The sequence below is a fragment of the Cryptomeria japonica genome, chromosome 1 (genome assembly GCF_030272615.1).
Source record: "Cryptomeria japonica chromosome 1, Sugi_1.0, whole genome shotgun sequence".
In the NCBI taxonomy this organism is placed as follows: Eukaryota; Viridiplantae; Streptophyta; class Pinopsida; order Cupressales; family Cupressaceae; genus Cryptomeria; species Cryptomeria japonica.
Window position 1 is genome coordinate 365,466,453 of NC_081405.1, and position 18,482 is coordinate 365,484,934.

Genomic DNA, 18,482 nt, shown 5'->3' on the forward strand with positions numbered 1-18,482 from the left:
ATGGATCCCCAACTTTCAAACTCAACCCTTGATTAAACCATTCAATCCTGACCATCCATTGCCCTGTTTTTGCTATAAATAGAGCTCTCATTCCTCCATTCTTAACAATCATCTTTCAAATTTGAAGCATTACACTTATGCTCAAATTCTTTCAAGCTTTCTCATTTCATATATGCTCCTCATTTAACCTCTTTTAGATCAGGAATTAGACTAAATATGCATGTTTAGAATAATTTCTTTATCATTTTAGCTCAATCATAGACTAAATATATTATGTTAGGATAGTATTCATACTAATCTTGTCATCTTATCATTTAGTTTATTGCATTTCTAAGATCATACATAGCTTAACATACCTTTTACACTAAAAACTATCAGTGCATCCCTCGTTCTTGCATTTGCCATCCCTGAACCATTTTGCTCAGTAATCTGAGAGCAAAACATTGGTTTGAGGGACATTGTGAGATAGAGAACCATGGGACCCACCTTGGGAAGCTGAGTAATACGTTATTACTCCATAGCTTGCACCAAGAAGTCCTGTGTGTGTGTGTGGACTAGTATCATAACATTTTTCACATATTGAGTTCTATCGACCCACTTTTCCCGCATACAATAATATTAAATATCATATAAATATGCACATTACAACAGGGATAATTAATGACTTACTGACAATGCACAAACAATCTTTACTGGTCTTTCACAATGACGCATAAGGGTAACCAAAAATTACCAGAATGGTAATCGGTAGTGTAATCAAGTCACATGAGAAAAATTGTCCAAATTAGGAATTATGGTTGGGTTAAGTAACGTTTTGGCCAATGTGCTATCTCTTGTAACCACCATCGAGGATATAGGCACACTTAGACTTGTGAAGCCAGGTGGAGTCGATGCCTAGTACCTAAATCAACCAAAACATGCAAATGCTTATGCATACATATACATAAAACACAATATAACTGAAAGTGTAAATAGTCATTCCCCAATCAGGGTCACAATAACAATCATGGTCAGTAGCATCATATCTCATTGAATCCACATGTCATCAACTAGATACCATGAAGTAATCACATAACATCCGTAAAATATCCTCATAATATATACAAACATCATCTTATAACATCATGTCACAACATTAAAGAGTCATCATGCACATATTATCATCACTGAGCTACCAATATAACCTAACATCCACATCCATAGTAATATCATATGAACAAAAGAATATAACTGTAAGAAAGATGCACCTCATGGATGCCAATACAAAAGAATGATATACACACAACCTCGATAAAACATATAAGAGTCAATCTTGGATCAAAATAAGCAACTGACAGAATGCAAAAACATGAGGCATTACACATACATATCACAAAGTTTCAAATTTCATGTCTAAATTTGTATATTTAAGGAAATCATCTTTGAATATCTTAAGGAGAGAAAAGAATTAAAAGATCATTGAACATCACTCCAAAAACACACATAAGTCACACATTAATCCCATTTCAATCTAGCTAGTATTAAACAAAACAATCAATAAATCAACATCAATCACTTCTTAGTTTGTCTCGATTTTAATCTTCATTCTCAAAAGGTCACCAACCTATTATTTATCGATGACAATTCATTTGTCTCTTTTAGAATTAAAGTTTGCTTTAGTTAACATAAATGATAATTAATTATTTCCTTATCAATTAATTGTATATTAAATGTCTTCAAAATATCATGACATATCATCATGTTACAAAAATATGTACTAAATTGATTTATAATTATTAATAGAAAAAGAAGAAAATTTGAACTTGAATTTAAATTTGAATCTCACATTCATTCATAATCATATAATTGAATAAATTAACCAAAATCAATCTAAAATTAAAATGACATTTTAAAAAATAAAATAAATATGAACGAATATATAATAAATAAATGATAAATATGTTAAAATTAATAACCATAAATAAAGATCAATAAATATCTATTCCATGAGAATAGACCACTTTACATTCAATATGCCAATTTCACCATTCCAATGGTATTTAAAAACTTTAGTATACCACTGAGGCAAATATTGATACCGGTATATGTTTTGGAGTAATATATATTCACATAAATGTCGGTATCAAATGTACTTTATCTTTAATTTTTAATTTTTAATGCTTAATGTTTGATGGACTATAAAATCCGTCTCCTGATACGTTAGCAGAGCCAAAACCCTCAAAAACTGCCATGAACGGCGTACGAAGATGTCATACTTTCTGTTTGAAGTCTGCTTGAATTTGAATTTCGCAGACGATTATCTCCAACTATTTAAGTAAGCGGATTTCGCTGTTGAAATTCACGGCGGGGGAACCTATGTTTGTTTAGAACTCACAATCACATTAATCTCTCAGGCACTCACTCTTGCTTGGAGACTTGAAATATACTTAGTAAGTATAGATCTTTTGGTGAAAAATGATTTTTAGTTTAAAGCTTTTGCAGTGTAGTTATGAAGTATATCCATATCTGCTGAACGAACTATTTGATTGAAGATTTACTCTGCTCTTTTTTGCCTTTGCTAATCTTTTTGTCAGCAAAGTCATCCTAGGAATTTAGATGTGTTTAATTTTAGCAGTACATGCTTTTTACTAAAGTGTAGTAGCAGATTCGCAGTATTATGTTTTTCTTTCTTAATCTTTCCAGTTTTCTCAGTTTTCTTTTGTTTGTTTTACTATGCGGTTGGCGAGAAAATTGCGAGCTTCTGGTGGTAGATGTTATGGTCTCTGTTTTGAATGTGTGCTGTGTAGGGGTTGTCGTCCCAAGTCTTTTTCTCAGTTGGCGCTGTTGAGAAAATTTCAGAGAAATTTGGGCTAATATGGTTCCCTGAAACATGACATGTTTCTCTCCGTCCTGCAGTATTTCAAGATTTTGCATTCAAACCTATCCATTACGAATTTGTCGAAAAATCCCTTTACAAAGATTTTTTTTATTTTAAAAAATAGACTTAAAATTTGTGTCGGTGCTGGAAATTTTATGCCTTCCTTCTCTTGCGCCCGCTCAGAGATTATATATTTCTTGTTTTCTGTTTTTGTGGGATCCCACCAACCACAGAACAGCTTAGCTCTTTTTTTAAGCAAGTATTACTCAGTTTTCTCAGGATTTTGTTTTGGTAACCAGTCCGATGATTTTTTTCCTGCTTATTTTGAGCAATTATCATATTGTAATTTTGTAAAAATTATTCTAGTAAAATATTTTGAGATTAAATTTAAAAGTAAATGACAAAAGGGTGGGAATACAAAATGTGGAGCCACGTGGCGAATTATAAGCAGTTGTTACATAACTTCATCTCCCGCTCTCCACATACAATTCAACATTGAAATGCTAAGTATTGCTTCTCCACTATTCTAGGAAAAGTTTCCAGATTTAACATTGTACCAAATAAAAACTTATGCAATTCCATGGCACCATGCTGCTGGCCAATGGTTTCCCATAGTGTGGGCACCTAAAATTGCTCGCTGGATGTTGCAAGCAAAATATGGAACTATTCGCAGTAAAATTGTCCCATGAAATATTGTATAGGATCCAATTCTTTAGGATTTTGTATTAGAAAAACTATCATTTTGAAAATTTACACCAAACGTTAGTTGCCTTTTGGCAATAAAAATCCTTCAAGAATTCTTACTGGTTGTTAAGTTTTAAACCTCCCTATTTTGCATTTGCTGAAGGTTTACTGCCATAACAGTGACCTTGATGCATTTTAAGGAAAAAAATGTTTGTTGCCATTTCAGATTTTTGACTAGGCAAAAACTCATCATAAAAGCACTTAAATTCCTTATTTTGTTATGCAAAATATAATTACAAATGAATCAACTAAGTCTGTGAAACATTGGGAAGCATTTTCTATTAGATTTGAAAAGAAAAAGAGTGCAATATCGCATTAGCATGTGAAAATGCCCAACCAATAACTATGATATGTATTATGAATTTATGATGACGTGTTATTGAAAAGCATCATCATAAATTGTATATCCATGGAAGTTACAAACAATTATAATTTACTCTTCTGTATTCTAGTAAAAAATTGAGGTGAGAGCGTACTCTTTTCAGTTGATTGCAAATCCTCTCTCGTACTAGAACGCTGCAGCTCCAAACTAGAACTCGATGGCAATGACTCTTGTTTGCCTTATGCTTGACATCGTCTACAATAATGCTATCCAATCTGATGTATTCTGTTTTTGTTGCACCTATAACCTCCATAAGCTTTCATTTTGAAATCAACAATCTAAACAATCAATGTATTTGAGTCTGTTTGTCCTTATGTGTGAAGACAAAGCTTGTATTGCACAGAAATTAGGTCATTCAGGCCTTCTTGAGTCAAGTTAGTGTTTTTACATGTTGATGGCCTCAGACAAACTTCATTTGTGCGTACATCTAGAAACACTACAAAGTTGAGGCAAAATATGGAGGGTTAATGTTTGAAGATTTGGGGTATTTTCAACCCAATCTTCTCACCAAGAACATACAAATAAAATATTCAAAAGTTTATAATTGTCGATTCAAAAGTAAGCAATATTTGTAAGATAAAAGTAAACACTCCAATTTTTATTACTTGGTGTTTGGGTGGATCTCCCTCAAATAGCTAGTGGTGATCCGCCCAAACACCAAGTGGTGAAGAAAGATCCATTCATTGAATTTGCGAGTAATTTTGCAACATTGAAATAATCAAGTCCCTCATCTCAAACTCAATTGTCATTCTCTCAATGCATGTTGAGAGTTACATTGAGAGGCCCTTCATAACCTTCCCCTTAACATCTATGGAGTCACTAGAGAAGAAAAACTTGGGGTTGAGGTAGTATGCTGCTACATGAATTGGTTAGTGGAGTTAATTTGTTAAGCCTTTGATTGATTATCTCCTAAATGAGATCGAATTTGTCTTTATCTCCCTTGTAATAGTTTTTGATGGTCTTATAAATGCATCCCATTGGATTTTGCTCCCCATCCACCAAACACAAACCCTAAGCAAAGGCTTTGAAACTTACAAACAAATTAAAGTTACAATTAAAATAAATATTTAAAAAATTGAAATTAAAGGATTCAAATGAAATTTAAATTGAAGTTACCTTGATGATCTTTGTAGCTCCCTTTGCAAATACATTATAAAAACTTATCTTTATGGTGTTCAGTCCACCAATCTTCTTTGAATATGTTGAATTTAGCCTGGCTTAACTCACAAACGTTGAATATGTTGAATTTAACCTTGCTTAACTCACAAACGTTTGTTGCAAATATGTCAACAAAATAGAAATATTTTGCAACATGAGGAAATTGGTTGCAAAACTTGTCACACTTGCTCGCACAAATGTTTTCACTCTAGTATGATCTCTCATTAATTTGAGAATCCAAAGGTGATTATAAGTGTATTTTTTGATACTCTTGAATTCTTTCACAACTTGCCTCATAAATCAATATTATTGGCACCGAACATTGTTATTTTGTTAGCCTCAACCCATTCAACAAAGTGTTGGCATCAGCTTTTGGACTAGGGCTAGGTGGCACCAAATCAATTCAAATCCATGTCTCTTTATGGTTGTGTTTATTATAGGAATTATATTGCATGCTCTTAACACTAACATGTAAAGAATTACACTATCATTTGAATGGAAATTCAAGTAGCATGGTATGAGTGAAAAGTTTTTCGACCACATATTTACACAAGCATGGTTTTGTAGTTAATTATGGATCATTGTATATCTTCAAACCCTCCTTTTCGAATGGTTCTGTATGCCACCTTTGCATAATTTTGTAGTCAATTATGGATGATTGGATATCTTCAAACCTTCTTTTTGGAAAGGTTCCGTCCATCACCTCTGCATCTTCCTCTAGGATTCAAACTTGAAGGGGCTGCCTCAAGGAACTGGTTCATGGTCAATCTATAGACTGATCTAAGAAAGAATTTTCTTTTTCTTTTATTCCATTAGTGATGGTGGTGCAAAGTATGATCTTTATCTCTAGATCTCTGAGATGATTTTTCATGTGATCTACTTATATGGACTTTGCTTGCTGACCCTGAGTAGATTTTTGCATTTCAGGACATCTTGAAAAATTGGTTTGCTGAATCCATACTCAATTATAGATATATCCTACAGCTAACTCAGGTAGTAATGGTTTCTTTTTGTTACTAGTACAATCCAACAGTTGTGTGAATTTGATGTGAAAGACTCGGATATCTTGTTGTTCACATATCTAATTACATTGGAATGAATATTTTTGCAGTTTTAATTTTTACTTCATATATTTCTGCAGAGCTAAGGTACTTCATATATTTCTGCAGAGCTAAGGTGGCTTTGATAACTGTTATCCTTTGTCCTCTAACAAAAATGGCACCCTTCATACGCTTCTTGTCTTCCAGTCCAGCCTCATCTAGTTCTGCGGATAACCAAATTGTTCCTTTGGATTGCTCTGATAATAAGGTACCCATAGATAATCAAGCGGAAAGTTCTTACAAGAGAGAAATCCATAATTTCCAATCTGAGTTGTGGGGAAATGGAAATTCAAGGGAAAGGCCAGGTGAGAATCTTGAAATTGATGGAATTATAGTGAAGCTTCTTGGTATTTTCCCACAACTTGCTCCTGAGGAGGCATTGTTACAACTTCTGAAAACATGGGGGCAGTTTTCATGGGAAATTGTATTGCAGTCCACCATTGACCATTTTCTGCAACATGGGATTCCAGAGCAGGTACAAGATGAAACACGAGATATGAACAATCCTGGAAAGCAAAAGTTCAAAAAAGGTCACTACTCTTAGCTTATTTTAGAATTTCTTTAATTTATTTGCCGATGTTTTATTTTAAAATTCCTCTAATTTATTTGCCCGACTAACTTGTAGTGATTTATTTGTTGTAATGGAAGCTTGTAGATTCGTCAAGTAATAACTTTTTTCAATCTTGAGATTGATCTGGTTTAGCTACATGTGTTCCATCTTTTTATACCCAATTCTAATTATAGTTTGTGATGTGTTCTGTCACTTGTCTTTTTGCAGTGAACAGCTCAAAATGGATTCCTAACAGTCATTTTTTCAATACAAAATGGATTCGTAAGAGTCATTTGAGAATCAAAACAAATTCAAATGAGGAATGCTGTTCCCTAGATGGGGGTATTGAATGTGGGTGTTGCTATAATGAATTTCAATTTCACATGATGGTACAGGTATGTGGTTTGATGAGATTAGTATTTGGGTAGTGGAATGTTAATGACTTTTGTGGGAATGTTTGGTTGGTGGTCGTTTTTCATTGGAATGATAAAGTTCTTTGCCCCTATGATTATTCAAATTTGTTGCATACAAAATATTGCTTGAAGCCTTGAAGTATGTGGCGGATTGAAGAGGAGAAATATATCTGCATAGTTTTTTGAACTGTAATAATGAACAAGTTGGACTTTAAACATACTTGTTATTGAGACTGCAAATTTCTAAATGCAGTATTTTAACCCTTCCATTACTGAAAACTCTCGTTTTCCTGAAAAAAAAATAGAAGGAACAACCGACCCAACAAGTGTTAGACTCAAAAAATTCAGGGTCAAGGCTTAGAACTAAAGCAAGCTGCAAGCATGTCCTCTTTCCAGGAAGGAAGACACTAAAGTAAGGAGAATGTAATGTCCCCTACTAGGAGGCTGCCAATTCCTAAGGAGCAACATACATTACTAATTATTATGCTACATTAATTACATATTAAATAACTATGGTTGCTCACAGTACAACTGATATTGTCCTTATTCAAGCTCTAATCTTAATTTCTTCTAATTCTCAACCCTGGATGGGGATTTACTTGTCTAGGGTGCGATGACACCACCTTCATAATGCAGCCCAGATTTCAGGAACATTAGTCCATTCACCCTTGGGACTCATAATGCAGCCCAGATTTCAGGATCATCAGTCCATTCACCCTTGGGGATCATCTATTTTTGGGATGGATTTACTCTGCCCCTCCCTAACAACACCATGCCTCTCCTTATGGGGGAAGAATTAGAATTGATTAAGTACTTAGACTGTGAATATATTGATATCTCATTGTACTATGAATGTATTTGAAATTAAGTATGACTGTCATACATATTGCAGTCTATATTAATATTACTACTAAATTCTGCATAAGAACTTTATCAGGCCTCATATATTAAGCATACATATTAAGCACATCCCCATGCATACCACCAAGAATAAAGATGTTACTGCCTGTAACTTAATAACAGGTCTGATCTGATCAACGGTGATGTCAATGGATGCTTTGATTCCTTTCCTTTATATCTCTCAATGTGAGGGAGAGGTCACACCTCTTTATCATGTATGCCCTTTGGCAAGAGACACACCCTTTCCACCATTAGCACCCTTTGAAAGAGTGCAACACTTCATTATATCTGCCCTTTGAAAGGGACACAACCTTTCATGATCAGATCTGCACTTCTTATTTAAATCAAATCTGCACTTCTGATTCCCAAATTTCCCCCTCTCAAATGAGGTTCTCTTCTCCCTTGTATATCTCATGTTTGACGGAGTCACAACTTTTCATTCCATGTCTTTTGACCATTCATTAACTTAATAAAATTTTAATTATATTTAATTATATTCTTTTGTATTTTAATTTTAATTTTATTATTATTATTTACCATTAAATTCTATTTCAAATTGGGGACTTACAGAGAACTCAAGATAACAGTAGAATTTTTGAAGGACAGACACAACCTCTAACACGTTATATATTGAATAATTACAAGGAGTAAAGGTTTAACACTGTGGAATAGACAAGCATCAACATTAAGCCTTAGGACCAAACATACATCAAGTTTATCTTCGTCTGCTCCACCAACAGCAGGACAGGAGCTGTGGTAAGAGAAGAAAAGAAAGGTATGCTAAATGAAACTATAGGAGCCCATACAGTTGTGGATACTCTTTATTGACTCAGAAGTCTGCAGGTACGTCATCCATGTATGGTAAGACAAATTCTTAACGCACGAAATACTGTGGTAGATTAAAATCTTGTACTTTCCAACTCAAAATCTTCATCAAAATAAATTAAAGAGAGGGCATAGAATAAAGTAGTATTGGGAACATTACCCTTTTATTCAGCCTTTCAAAATACAAGGGTATAGCATTATTTTTCAACCCTCACACAGCTATCTTTCATCCATAGACACATCACCCCCATTGTCATCAGTGTAAATCAACTCAGACGCTCCATCCACCAAGAAAATTTTTTGTTTCTTAGAAGACTACTTAATATTGTGTGAACTTGGGTAGGATTTCCCAACAATCTCTTTGCCACTATTTTGAACAGAAGGCTTTTGTTTGAAAGAGCTAACTAAAGGCATTGAATTAACTAAACCATCTAAAGAACTTTTATTATTTCCATTAACATCAGAAACCTGAGAAGACAGTTTAGTTGCAGTGGGAAACTTATCTGGACAAGAAGATACCACACAAGCAGCAAGAATAAGAATATAATCTTTATAGCTTTCTTTAACAGTTTGAGGAGGCAAAACAATGAAAACAGCATCTTCTTTACTCTAAATACCCATTATAATATCACTAGAGGTATAAATTTGACTTATATTAGAATTACGAGTTGTCACATTTCTATTTAGCAAAGGGCAAGCCAACCTCCCAGTTCCATCCTTTTTACAATAAAAACAAGCATTTAAGCTTCCTAAGCTATTGACCTCGAAATTCTGCACAGAACCATGTAAAGAAACAAAAATAAATCTAGAAGACATGCATCATGCTTCAATGGGATTAAAATTATAGTATTCATATAAGAGAAAGATGCTCATGTATTCTCTTTTTTAATAACTTCACCCAATGGTTTAAGAAAATGAGGCAATAAAAAGTAAAAACCACAAAGGAGGCACTTACACTATTCAACCCATTTTGGTGAAGACTTCAAAAGTACATCATTTGGATTCATAATAGGAGCTCATGCAAAGGCTCAAAAAAGGGATTTGGTCAACATTCCAAAACTTCCTGTTAAGAATTTTTTTTTGCATTCCTTTGTTTTCAAGACAAATAAAAAAGGTGATATTAACAGCATTCTGCAAAGCATTATATAAGAACCCAATTTCTTGCCTCAAATAGAAGATAACCAATCATCGAGGAACTTCTGCAAAGGAAAAACATCAGGACGCTTAGTTGACAAAAAAATATCGGCACATTTAAGCCTGAGCTCCTCTTTTTCCAGAAGACCAACCATTTTATCATTTGGAACAAGGGACAAAGTAATTGCATGATCTCCTTTTGAGCCTGCATCTTGGTCATCTTGGTCCTGTGCTTGAATGGGCCCTCCATTCTGCAACAAGGATAACTTTGAAAGATTTACCACCACCAATGCCGTTATTACCAAACTCATCTCTTCCTATGTGATAGCAACTGGATGCTGCTGAACCGAACCTCCACACACCTGAAATTAAGTGCAGAAACTAAGAGATTAAAGAGGATATGACAACAAAGAAAGCCACTATATTAACATAAAAACAACCAGCCAAAACAATACAAACAAATACAAATTTAAAAAAAAGACTAAAGATCACTAATGAATGCAAAATTAATTAATCATAGATACCAAAGAAACATAAAGAATAGAGCTTGACGAGGATGATAATGGAGGACAACCTTTCAATTTCCACCACCAGCATCTAATGCCAGCTCCCTAATCAATCATTCCTTATTCTGAAATGTTTAGAACACGCTGCTAGAAAAGAAATACAGACCATGTTTCAAATTCAGGCCGTTGGATATCTGTAGCAAAACACCTGCAAAAGTGAGTTGGTGTTTACAAAAGAGAGCAAAGGCTGAAGCCATCATAGTCATAGCCTCATAGGCCAAAGGAGAGCTGAAGCAAAGATTTCTGGGAGGAGAAATGCTGTTGGCAGGTGAAACTACAGTCGAATCTTCTCCCCACTTGTTGACTATATGCATCTCTTTATTTTGCTATACATGGTAAGTTTTTTAATTTGTTATTTCTTTTGCATATAGCAAATTTTGTGCTCTTTCATGTTTTAACACATATAGCCCTTCCTGTGAAGTATTCTCCATGTCTGCATTTATTACATTTGGAAATGCTGAGACAGAAAATCTTGTAGGTTGTATATCTTTGCAATGTTGAAATTGCTTAATACTTTCTGGGCTACTAAGTGGGATACATAGAATGTTTTGTAACAGGATGTGATATACTGCAGTTTTCTCTAGGTTAATCCAATTTAGTGGTGCTTGATAATATTATGCTTTTATTTCCTTCCTGATACAAAAATCCACAAGTTGAATTTTCTATCAGTGTGCAGATGGGCACCTGTTTTGCTTTCAGTGCTTACGGAAACATGTGGAAGAGTCCACATTTGGAGGTTTCCAATCTTGTAATTCATTGCCTTGCATGGATACCAATGGTTGTAAGGAGTCAATTCCTTTGTCAGAGGTTTGTATCTAGTATCTACTATGTAGACTGATTGTTTTTAGTTAAAAGGGGAAATATGTGGGAATATGGGAGTCATTGAACTTGATGGATACTGCTTATAGGTTCAAAGAACACTTCCATGCGATGTTCTTGAAAGATATGAACAGCGGCAGGCTCAAGCAGATATTGAGAGAGCCAATCTGGAAGACCTGGTGAGTTGTATAGTTTCTTAGAATGCCTTGTGCAAAGTGCTCTCAGCAGGTAGGTACTGTTTGGTTTCTGGCATTCTGAAGATCCATTTTTCAAACTGTTTAATGCTATTTGGAAATCCTTTTTCGTTTTAACAATTGCTGTTTATTTTGAATTATATGTTGCAATACTTTCCATGTTATGTGAAGCTTTGAGTTTCTCTGTAATGGTAAGTTAGTGACATCTGTTATTTGAAACAAAGAAGCATTTATTAAAATATGATTAAGATATTGGTGTCAAGCTGAATGATTACTAGCAGATATTCATGGGCTTAATAAGGGTAACATTAAAGAAATGATTGTCAATCACTCAATTTTGTAAATTCTTCTCATTTTTTTTCTCTCTGTTTAGTTCTGGTGGAATTTGTCAAAATTATAATGAACTTTTTTGCCTAAGGTTGACTTCAAGGTCTTGAAACAACCTGCAAACAATGCTCTTTAAAGATTTGCAAGTATCATCCCTATTGGTCTTTATCATATTTTCATGAGTGACATTATCTAAGTTGTATTAAAAGCACACGATCTTCTTCTGCCTTTTATAGGTCCTTTTCTGCTCACTCATTTTTGATGTTTTTTCTGGGTTGCTGTGCTATATATACTCGAAGTCATAGAAAGACAACTGTCTGAGAACTAATAATGAAAGGCATGAAATGCTTTGAATACTCAAAACAAAAAAATATTGTAATTGATTCTTTTAGAAACTTTGCGTACTACATTGGTAACAAAAATAAATTTTGACATAAGATTCTAGAAATAGTTGAAAAGAATCCTTGCTTTTATCCAATTTTAGGACAAGGATCCCTCAGAGCTTGCAGGCTTTTTCAAACCCACAAGTTGGGCTCTCAAGGTATTTGGAAGGAGGATGCGCACTGTTTTGGAGCATTGTCCTTAAACAGAAGCCAGTCGGTTTTGGACATAAGAATCTAGAAAGTGATGATTAATGCTTGCTTCTATCCGATTTCAGAACAAGGACCATGATATTACATACATATTGGCTGATTGGATCTGACAACTCACAGGATTTAAGACTTTGGTAGAGATATAGAGTTGAAGAATCACAAGATTATTCAGAATCAGTGACATCTAAGTTAACATTCTTGGCATTCTGAAAGAGAACTCCTGCCCAAGTATGAGAGCCTTTTTAGCTTCAGAAGACAATGAAGATAAATGTGTAGAACAATTATTAATATAAAATGAACGAGAGATACTCTTATAATGTAACAATCTACTATCAACTATCAATAAGTTGGATATGCTTGGTTGTTGAAACTCCAATATATAGTGGTTGGATTGCTAATTTTTTTTACAATAACATATCATTTGAAAATTTTGGAGCATAGCTTTTTGTTACAAAGATGTGAGGGACTAATGCTATTATTCCAGCATATTTATAAAACTCGGACTTGCCTTGAACTTGGCAAGCTGATTTTTGACCTGGACTTGACACTTTTGAAGGATTTAAAACTTGTTTCATACAACTTTAAAAATAAACTTGAAAGACATAAACTAATTAAATAGAATCTACTTTGATGACATACACAAGTATACATCGATCACATTAGTATAAAAGTGAATTGTAATTTTTAGCTGAAGGAAACAACATCATTAGATTTAGAAATTATTTAAATTGTCAAGTATATACAAATTTCATGGATTATGAATCCATGACATCAAAACAAATATGACTTAAGCAAGTCTTGTGTTGGCGTTTAAAATAGACCCTAGATGATGATGCAACCATGATTTTTTTGTGATGGAGGTGAAGCTTGTAATGAACATACACAAGATCATTCAACCTTTGCATTGACAACTTATTTTGCTTCTTGGGGTGTATGTGGTCAAACATACTCCAATTATGCATGCATATTGAAGTGCTACATGGTTGGCTCAAGCCTGAAGTTCTCTATCTCAATGGTTATGTGTGCTCGAACCAAATAATTAGGTGCCATTGTCTCTATGAATGTGTAGAGCCCACTTAGGATCTTCTCATTGGCCTTGAAATCTTGGCGGAGTTGGATTGAGGAAATAGGCAATTGCATGTAAGAGCTTGTGAAGCTGAAGGTGCCATTGTCAATCAATGATCTCCCATATAGGAGGATATTTATCCTCAACCTTATAATATACAAATGTAATGGCCTCCTTTTCCGTACCCATGCCTTCATATTTGTAGCCCATTATGGGCTTCTCCCCATCAACAACTTGTAGGAGAACAATTAAAGGCTTTGTGTCATGCTACCGCCTTAATAACATATTTCACACTGTCGTTAGGATGAATTCAGATATTCAGATTACAGCTTTTATAGATGAAAGCCAGATGTTGGATTAATGGAGATGTTCCTAGGGCTGACCTTGCTAAATATCCTAGGCAATGAAATAATTAAATAGGGCCGACTTGGAATAAGATGCCAGTGGCCCATAAGATTTTTTTGCATACCCTTTTTAATAAGGCTGACCCATTTTGTATTGAGCGCCCATCTTGGGCAAAATCAAAAGGAATTATTTTGCTGGCTGATCTAGGGTTTCTGGTCACCCAAATGAAGGGTCATGCAATTAAATAAAATTATATCTACTTGCTAGGCCAACCTACTTGGAAAGTTACAACCATTGAGTAAAAGGAGAATTTGAAGGTTATAAAAGGAAGGTTATTGTGATTCATTTGAGCATGGATGGATTGAATATCATCCCTATTAGAGGCAGTTATGAGCAGAACTCGGAAGCAGACTTAAAGAGCTTTTGTGAGCAAGTTTCATTTCAGACACAATAAACAGACCTGTTTAAATATTAGGAGCAGTCTTAAGAGCAGACTTCTTCAGTTCATAAGCAATGCAGATCAGGAAACATATCCAGACTTATTCACACATCAGTAGCAATCAATAAAAGCAACACAAATTTATATCAGGAAAAGACCATTGTTGAGCAGCAAGTGAGAACTGGGATCAGGCCTACAATAGATCAGAATCAGATTCATTATATCAAATAGATAATAGCATTAATAATTATCTTTGTGGTATAGTTGTATAACCTATGCACTATAAGATAGCATTTATTATATTATTTCTTATATGTATTGTATGTGAAATATATGTGCTTGAATATAAATCTGTTTGTAACCTCACAAGCAATCATATAGGAAAGGGAAGTGCTGATGGGTGTTTTATGACAACACCAACACAAAATAAACTACCAAGGTATCTTATCCTCTCTTGAGCAAAATCATGTGTATCCTAAGATTGTGAAAGATCATACAGGTGACTCCAAGGTTCTTCTCTGTCAGGTCCTAACGTGTGGATAAAGTATAAACTCAATGGTCATTGTGATATGCTGGTAACACAAAGGGACTTACGTTTGAATCATTCTTCACTTCTTCTGCAATGCTGGCTGGAACTTCTTCATCGAATATTGCAGTCCCGTGATGCTTCTTCTTCGAACGAGCACAACTGAAATGAACTGAAATCAAAGGGGAAAGGGTTGGAAGGATATAAATCTACCCCTAGGGACAATGATATCAATGGATAGTGCTCTAATGAATGAATTCCAAATAAACCAAGTTCTGCTTCGCCAAGATCAACTACAACTCCACAAGACCGGTGCAATCTTCCAAGGGTTATGCAAAGAATTTTCATATCATCAAAGTTTTAAAACTCTGACTCGCTACGGACTCGGCAAACCAAAAATTTGGACTCGGCCTCAGACTCGTGAAAGACTCGCGAAAGACTCGGCAAAAAAAAAAACCATAGTTTTACAAAAAAACATAAAGAAATTAATGCATTTAGAGAACATAAGAGCCATAATTGAAACATGACACATGTCATATGATCTACAAACACACAATATTTGAAATTTCATCATTCATAATCATAGTTTCAATTCTAAAATGTATAATAGTAGCATAAGTTTATAAATGTTTACAAAATTACATATAATGATATGTCCAACTCCAAATGTGAAAAACAACAATGAACAAACTAAAGAGAAGACTACATCTTCCTCTTTGTATTTCTCCTCCTTCACACCCTACAAACTTGTCATAACCAAGCAAGAATGCCAAATGAGGGCAAAAAAAAACAAAAACTCACTTTTAAAGCTTGCATGACATTTTTTCTGGGTCGCGAGAGTCCATCTGAAAGACTCGCGAGTCCGTGCAAAAGACTTGCGCAAGTCCTTGCAAAAGACTTGCGAGTCCTTGGCGAGTCGACTCGTGGCTCCCATGGACTCGCGAGTCCGTGGCGAGTGCACGAGTATTAAAACACTGCATATCATAATGAACACCATCATACCGAACAATGTACATTCAATGATCAAAGTTAAGCATCCATATAAAAAAAGGCTCAGGCTAACTTTACACTACAAAGAGAAATCATCAAGTGCAAAAAGTATGAACCATTGAAATTCATCAAACATTGTCAAATTCTCCATTAACATCAATGCACTTCTAACAATTTGAGAAATCGAAGGAACACCATGCAACGAGTTGAAATAAACATGGATCCTCCATATCTTCAATGAAATCAAATTTTATTTCTCCAAGTCTTATGCAACAATGTCTTCTCCTCCTATTCTACTTGTAATTTAAGGAGCAAGAGCTCTCTGCTTCTAATGAGCCATCTAATGAATTACAAATAAGGTGGAGCCTTCTATAGAGATACTCCCATAAATGAATGACCAAGATTGATTTGGAATTAAGGGCCAAGATTACACCATGCAAAACCCTAACTAGGGTTTGACCCAAAATAGCCCCTTGAGGCGCAAAGTAGTGGGCCTATCAATTAATGAGGCATCACACCCATTAAACATTTAATAGCCCATCACTTAGTACAACACGCCCATTAAGCATTTAATAGCCCATCACTTCGAATAGCACACCCACTAAGCATTTAATAGCCCATCACTCCATTAGGCATTTAATAGCTCATTGCCCAAAATAGGGCACCCACTATCCCTTTCCTTGGTGGCAAATGCAATGAATATGGTCATGATGGCTGGGAGACATTTGATTGACCGGAGAAGGTGATGGGTTGCCACCTCAGCATGTTGGATGCCACATGGACTCAATGAATCATCATGAGGAATATTCCATTTTGCATCATTTTGTGATCAAGGTTCTGACTTTGATTAACTTTTCTGAAATTATCTTTTCTTGATCATTTTCTTCCTTCCATGTACTTGCTTGCGAATTCACCTTCTTAAAATATCTTTCCTTGTCGATGATTCTGTCATTTTTGAAGTCTTTCATATTTGAGCTAGATCTCAGGAACTTTGAATGTCTTCCTTGAACGTCTGGAACTGGAATTCTTCCTCCTTGCTCTTTCTTGACTGGGATCTTGGACTTCCAAAGGAAATTCAAGATAGTTGTAAATTCTTCTTATTTGTACTTGCTTGAATCTTGAGGTCTTTCAATTGGCATTCTTTGGGATTGGAATTCCTCCTCCATGAACTTCATGAGACTAGATTTCTTCATGAACGTGGATGTCATAAATTGGATCTGCTCAACTTGGACCTCCGTGCCTCTTGACGTCTTGATGTTGTCTTTGGATTGGATAGATGAATTCTTGATGTTTAATTATTTTTTAACATTTTGAAGATGGGTGCATTTGGAGCTTGGAGAAGGAATTTCTCCATACTTAGTCAAATTTTTGAGTCTCCATTTCTGAGAAATCTTTGAGCGCATATCAATCTTGGAGGAGGATTTGTCAACACTCAGCAAAATTTATCATTTCTTCCCTTCTTGGAGATAGGCGCATTTGGAGCTTGGGGAAGGAATTTTCCTTGGTGAAATTTCATTCTTCCTTGCCATCATGAAGTTGGGCGCATTTGGGAGGACTTGAAGGATTTTCCATACCTTAGTAGAAATTTCAAATTTCCATGGCTTGAGGAATGCTTGGGCACGTTCTAGACTTGAAGGGGAAATTCTCTGATACTTAACCATTTTTTCACTTTTAAAGAATTATGTCCTACTTGGGAGTCCCAAGGAAGAAATTTTCAACACTTTTCCAAGAATTTGTAGCGATTTCCAAGAATTTTCTCTTGAAGGAAGGAGTTTTGGTCATGAGGAAAAAATCCTCTGGGATTTTGCGCCCTAAGAGTCTGCTTGGGCTCATTTTAGAGGTTAAGGAGGAATTTTGTCTTTTTGGAAAAAAATCCTCTACTGCCAGTGATTTGCACCCTCCTTCTAGTCTTGGGTGCATTTTGGAGGTGGAGGAGGAATGTTCTCCTGCAGGGAAAATCCTCCCTACCTTTGGATTTGTGCCCAAGGAGGGAGGATGAGCGCATTTGAGGGGTCATGGAGGAATTTTCAAGTTTTGGAAAATTCCTCCACTTCATGAGGATTGTGCCCTGTTGACGTGTTTTTTATGACAGCGTCTAACATAGAATAAAGTTGCCCAATGGTAACTTTACTCTCTCTTGATCAAAGTTCAATTGTATGCTAAGATTGCAGTAGGTTCAAACGATTGACTCCAAGGTTCTGATCATGCAGTGGACGTGACTCAATTGGCTTGACGTAATATGCTGGTAGTCCAAGGGGACTTACGCTTGAACCATTCTTTCACTTCTTTGCTGTGGCTGGAACTTCATCATTCTGCGATGCTTCTGCTTCAAACGAACTGAACTAGAATGGACTGAAATTAAAGGAGAAAGGGTTTAGAAGGATCTAAATCTACTCCTAAGGGCAATGATATCAATAGATAGTGCTCTAGTGGACGAACTCCAAATAAACCAAATTCTGCTTGGCCAAGATTAACTACAACTCCACAAGAACTGGTGCAATCTTCCAAGGATGTTGAAGGATTTTCAAATTGAGAAAGTGCATTTGAATACCCA

At 35.2% G+C, this 18,482-nt stretch overlaps 1 protein-coding gene across 7 annotated transcripts in view; it reads left to right on the forward strand.

Moving 5' to 3' along the window:
* Positions 1-2,071: 2,071 nt before the first annotated feature.
* Positions 2,072-18,482, forward strand: part of LOC131069118 (uncharacterized) — a 70,606-nt gene continuing 54,195 nt past the window's right edge. The window contains exons 1-6 of one of the 7 annotated variants that reach the window (XM_058004435.2): positions 2,072-2,429; positions 6,069-6,134; positions 6,311-6,771; positions 7,020-7,186; positions 11,299-11,436; positions 11,538-11,627. In XM_058004435.2, the coding sequence (XP_057860418.1) occupies positions 6,357-6,771; positions 7,020-7,186; positions 11,299-11,436; positions 11,538-11,627 (810 nt within the window). In that variant the 5' untranslated portion in view covers positions 2,072-2,429; positions 6,069-6,134; positions 6,311-6,356. Of the gene's footprint in view, positions 2,430-6,053; positions 6,135-6,282; positions 6,772-7,019; positions 7,187-11,298; positions 11,437-11,537; positions 11,628-18,482 lie in introns of all 7 variants that reach the window. The other 6 variants (XM_058004441.2, XM_058004436.2, XM_058004434.2 and 3 more) reach the window with 6 other exon arrangements.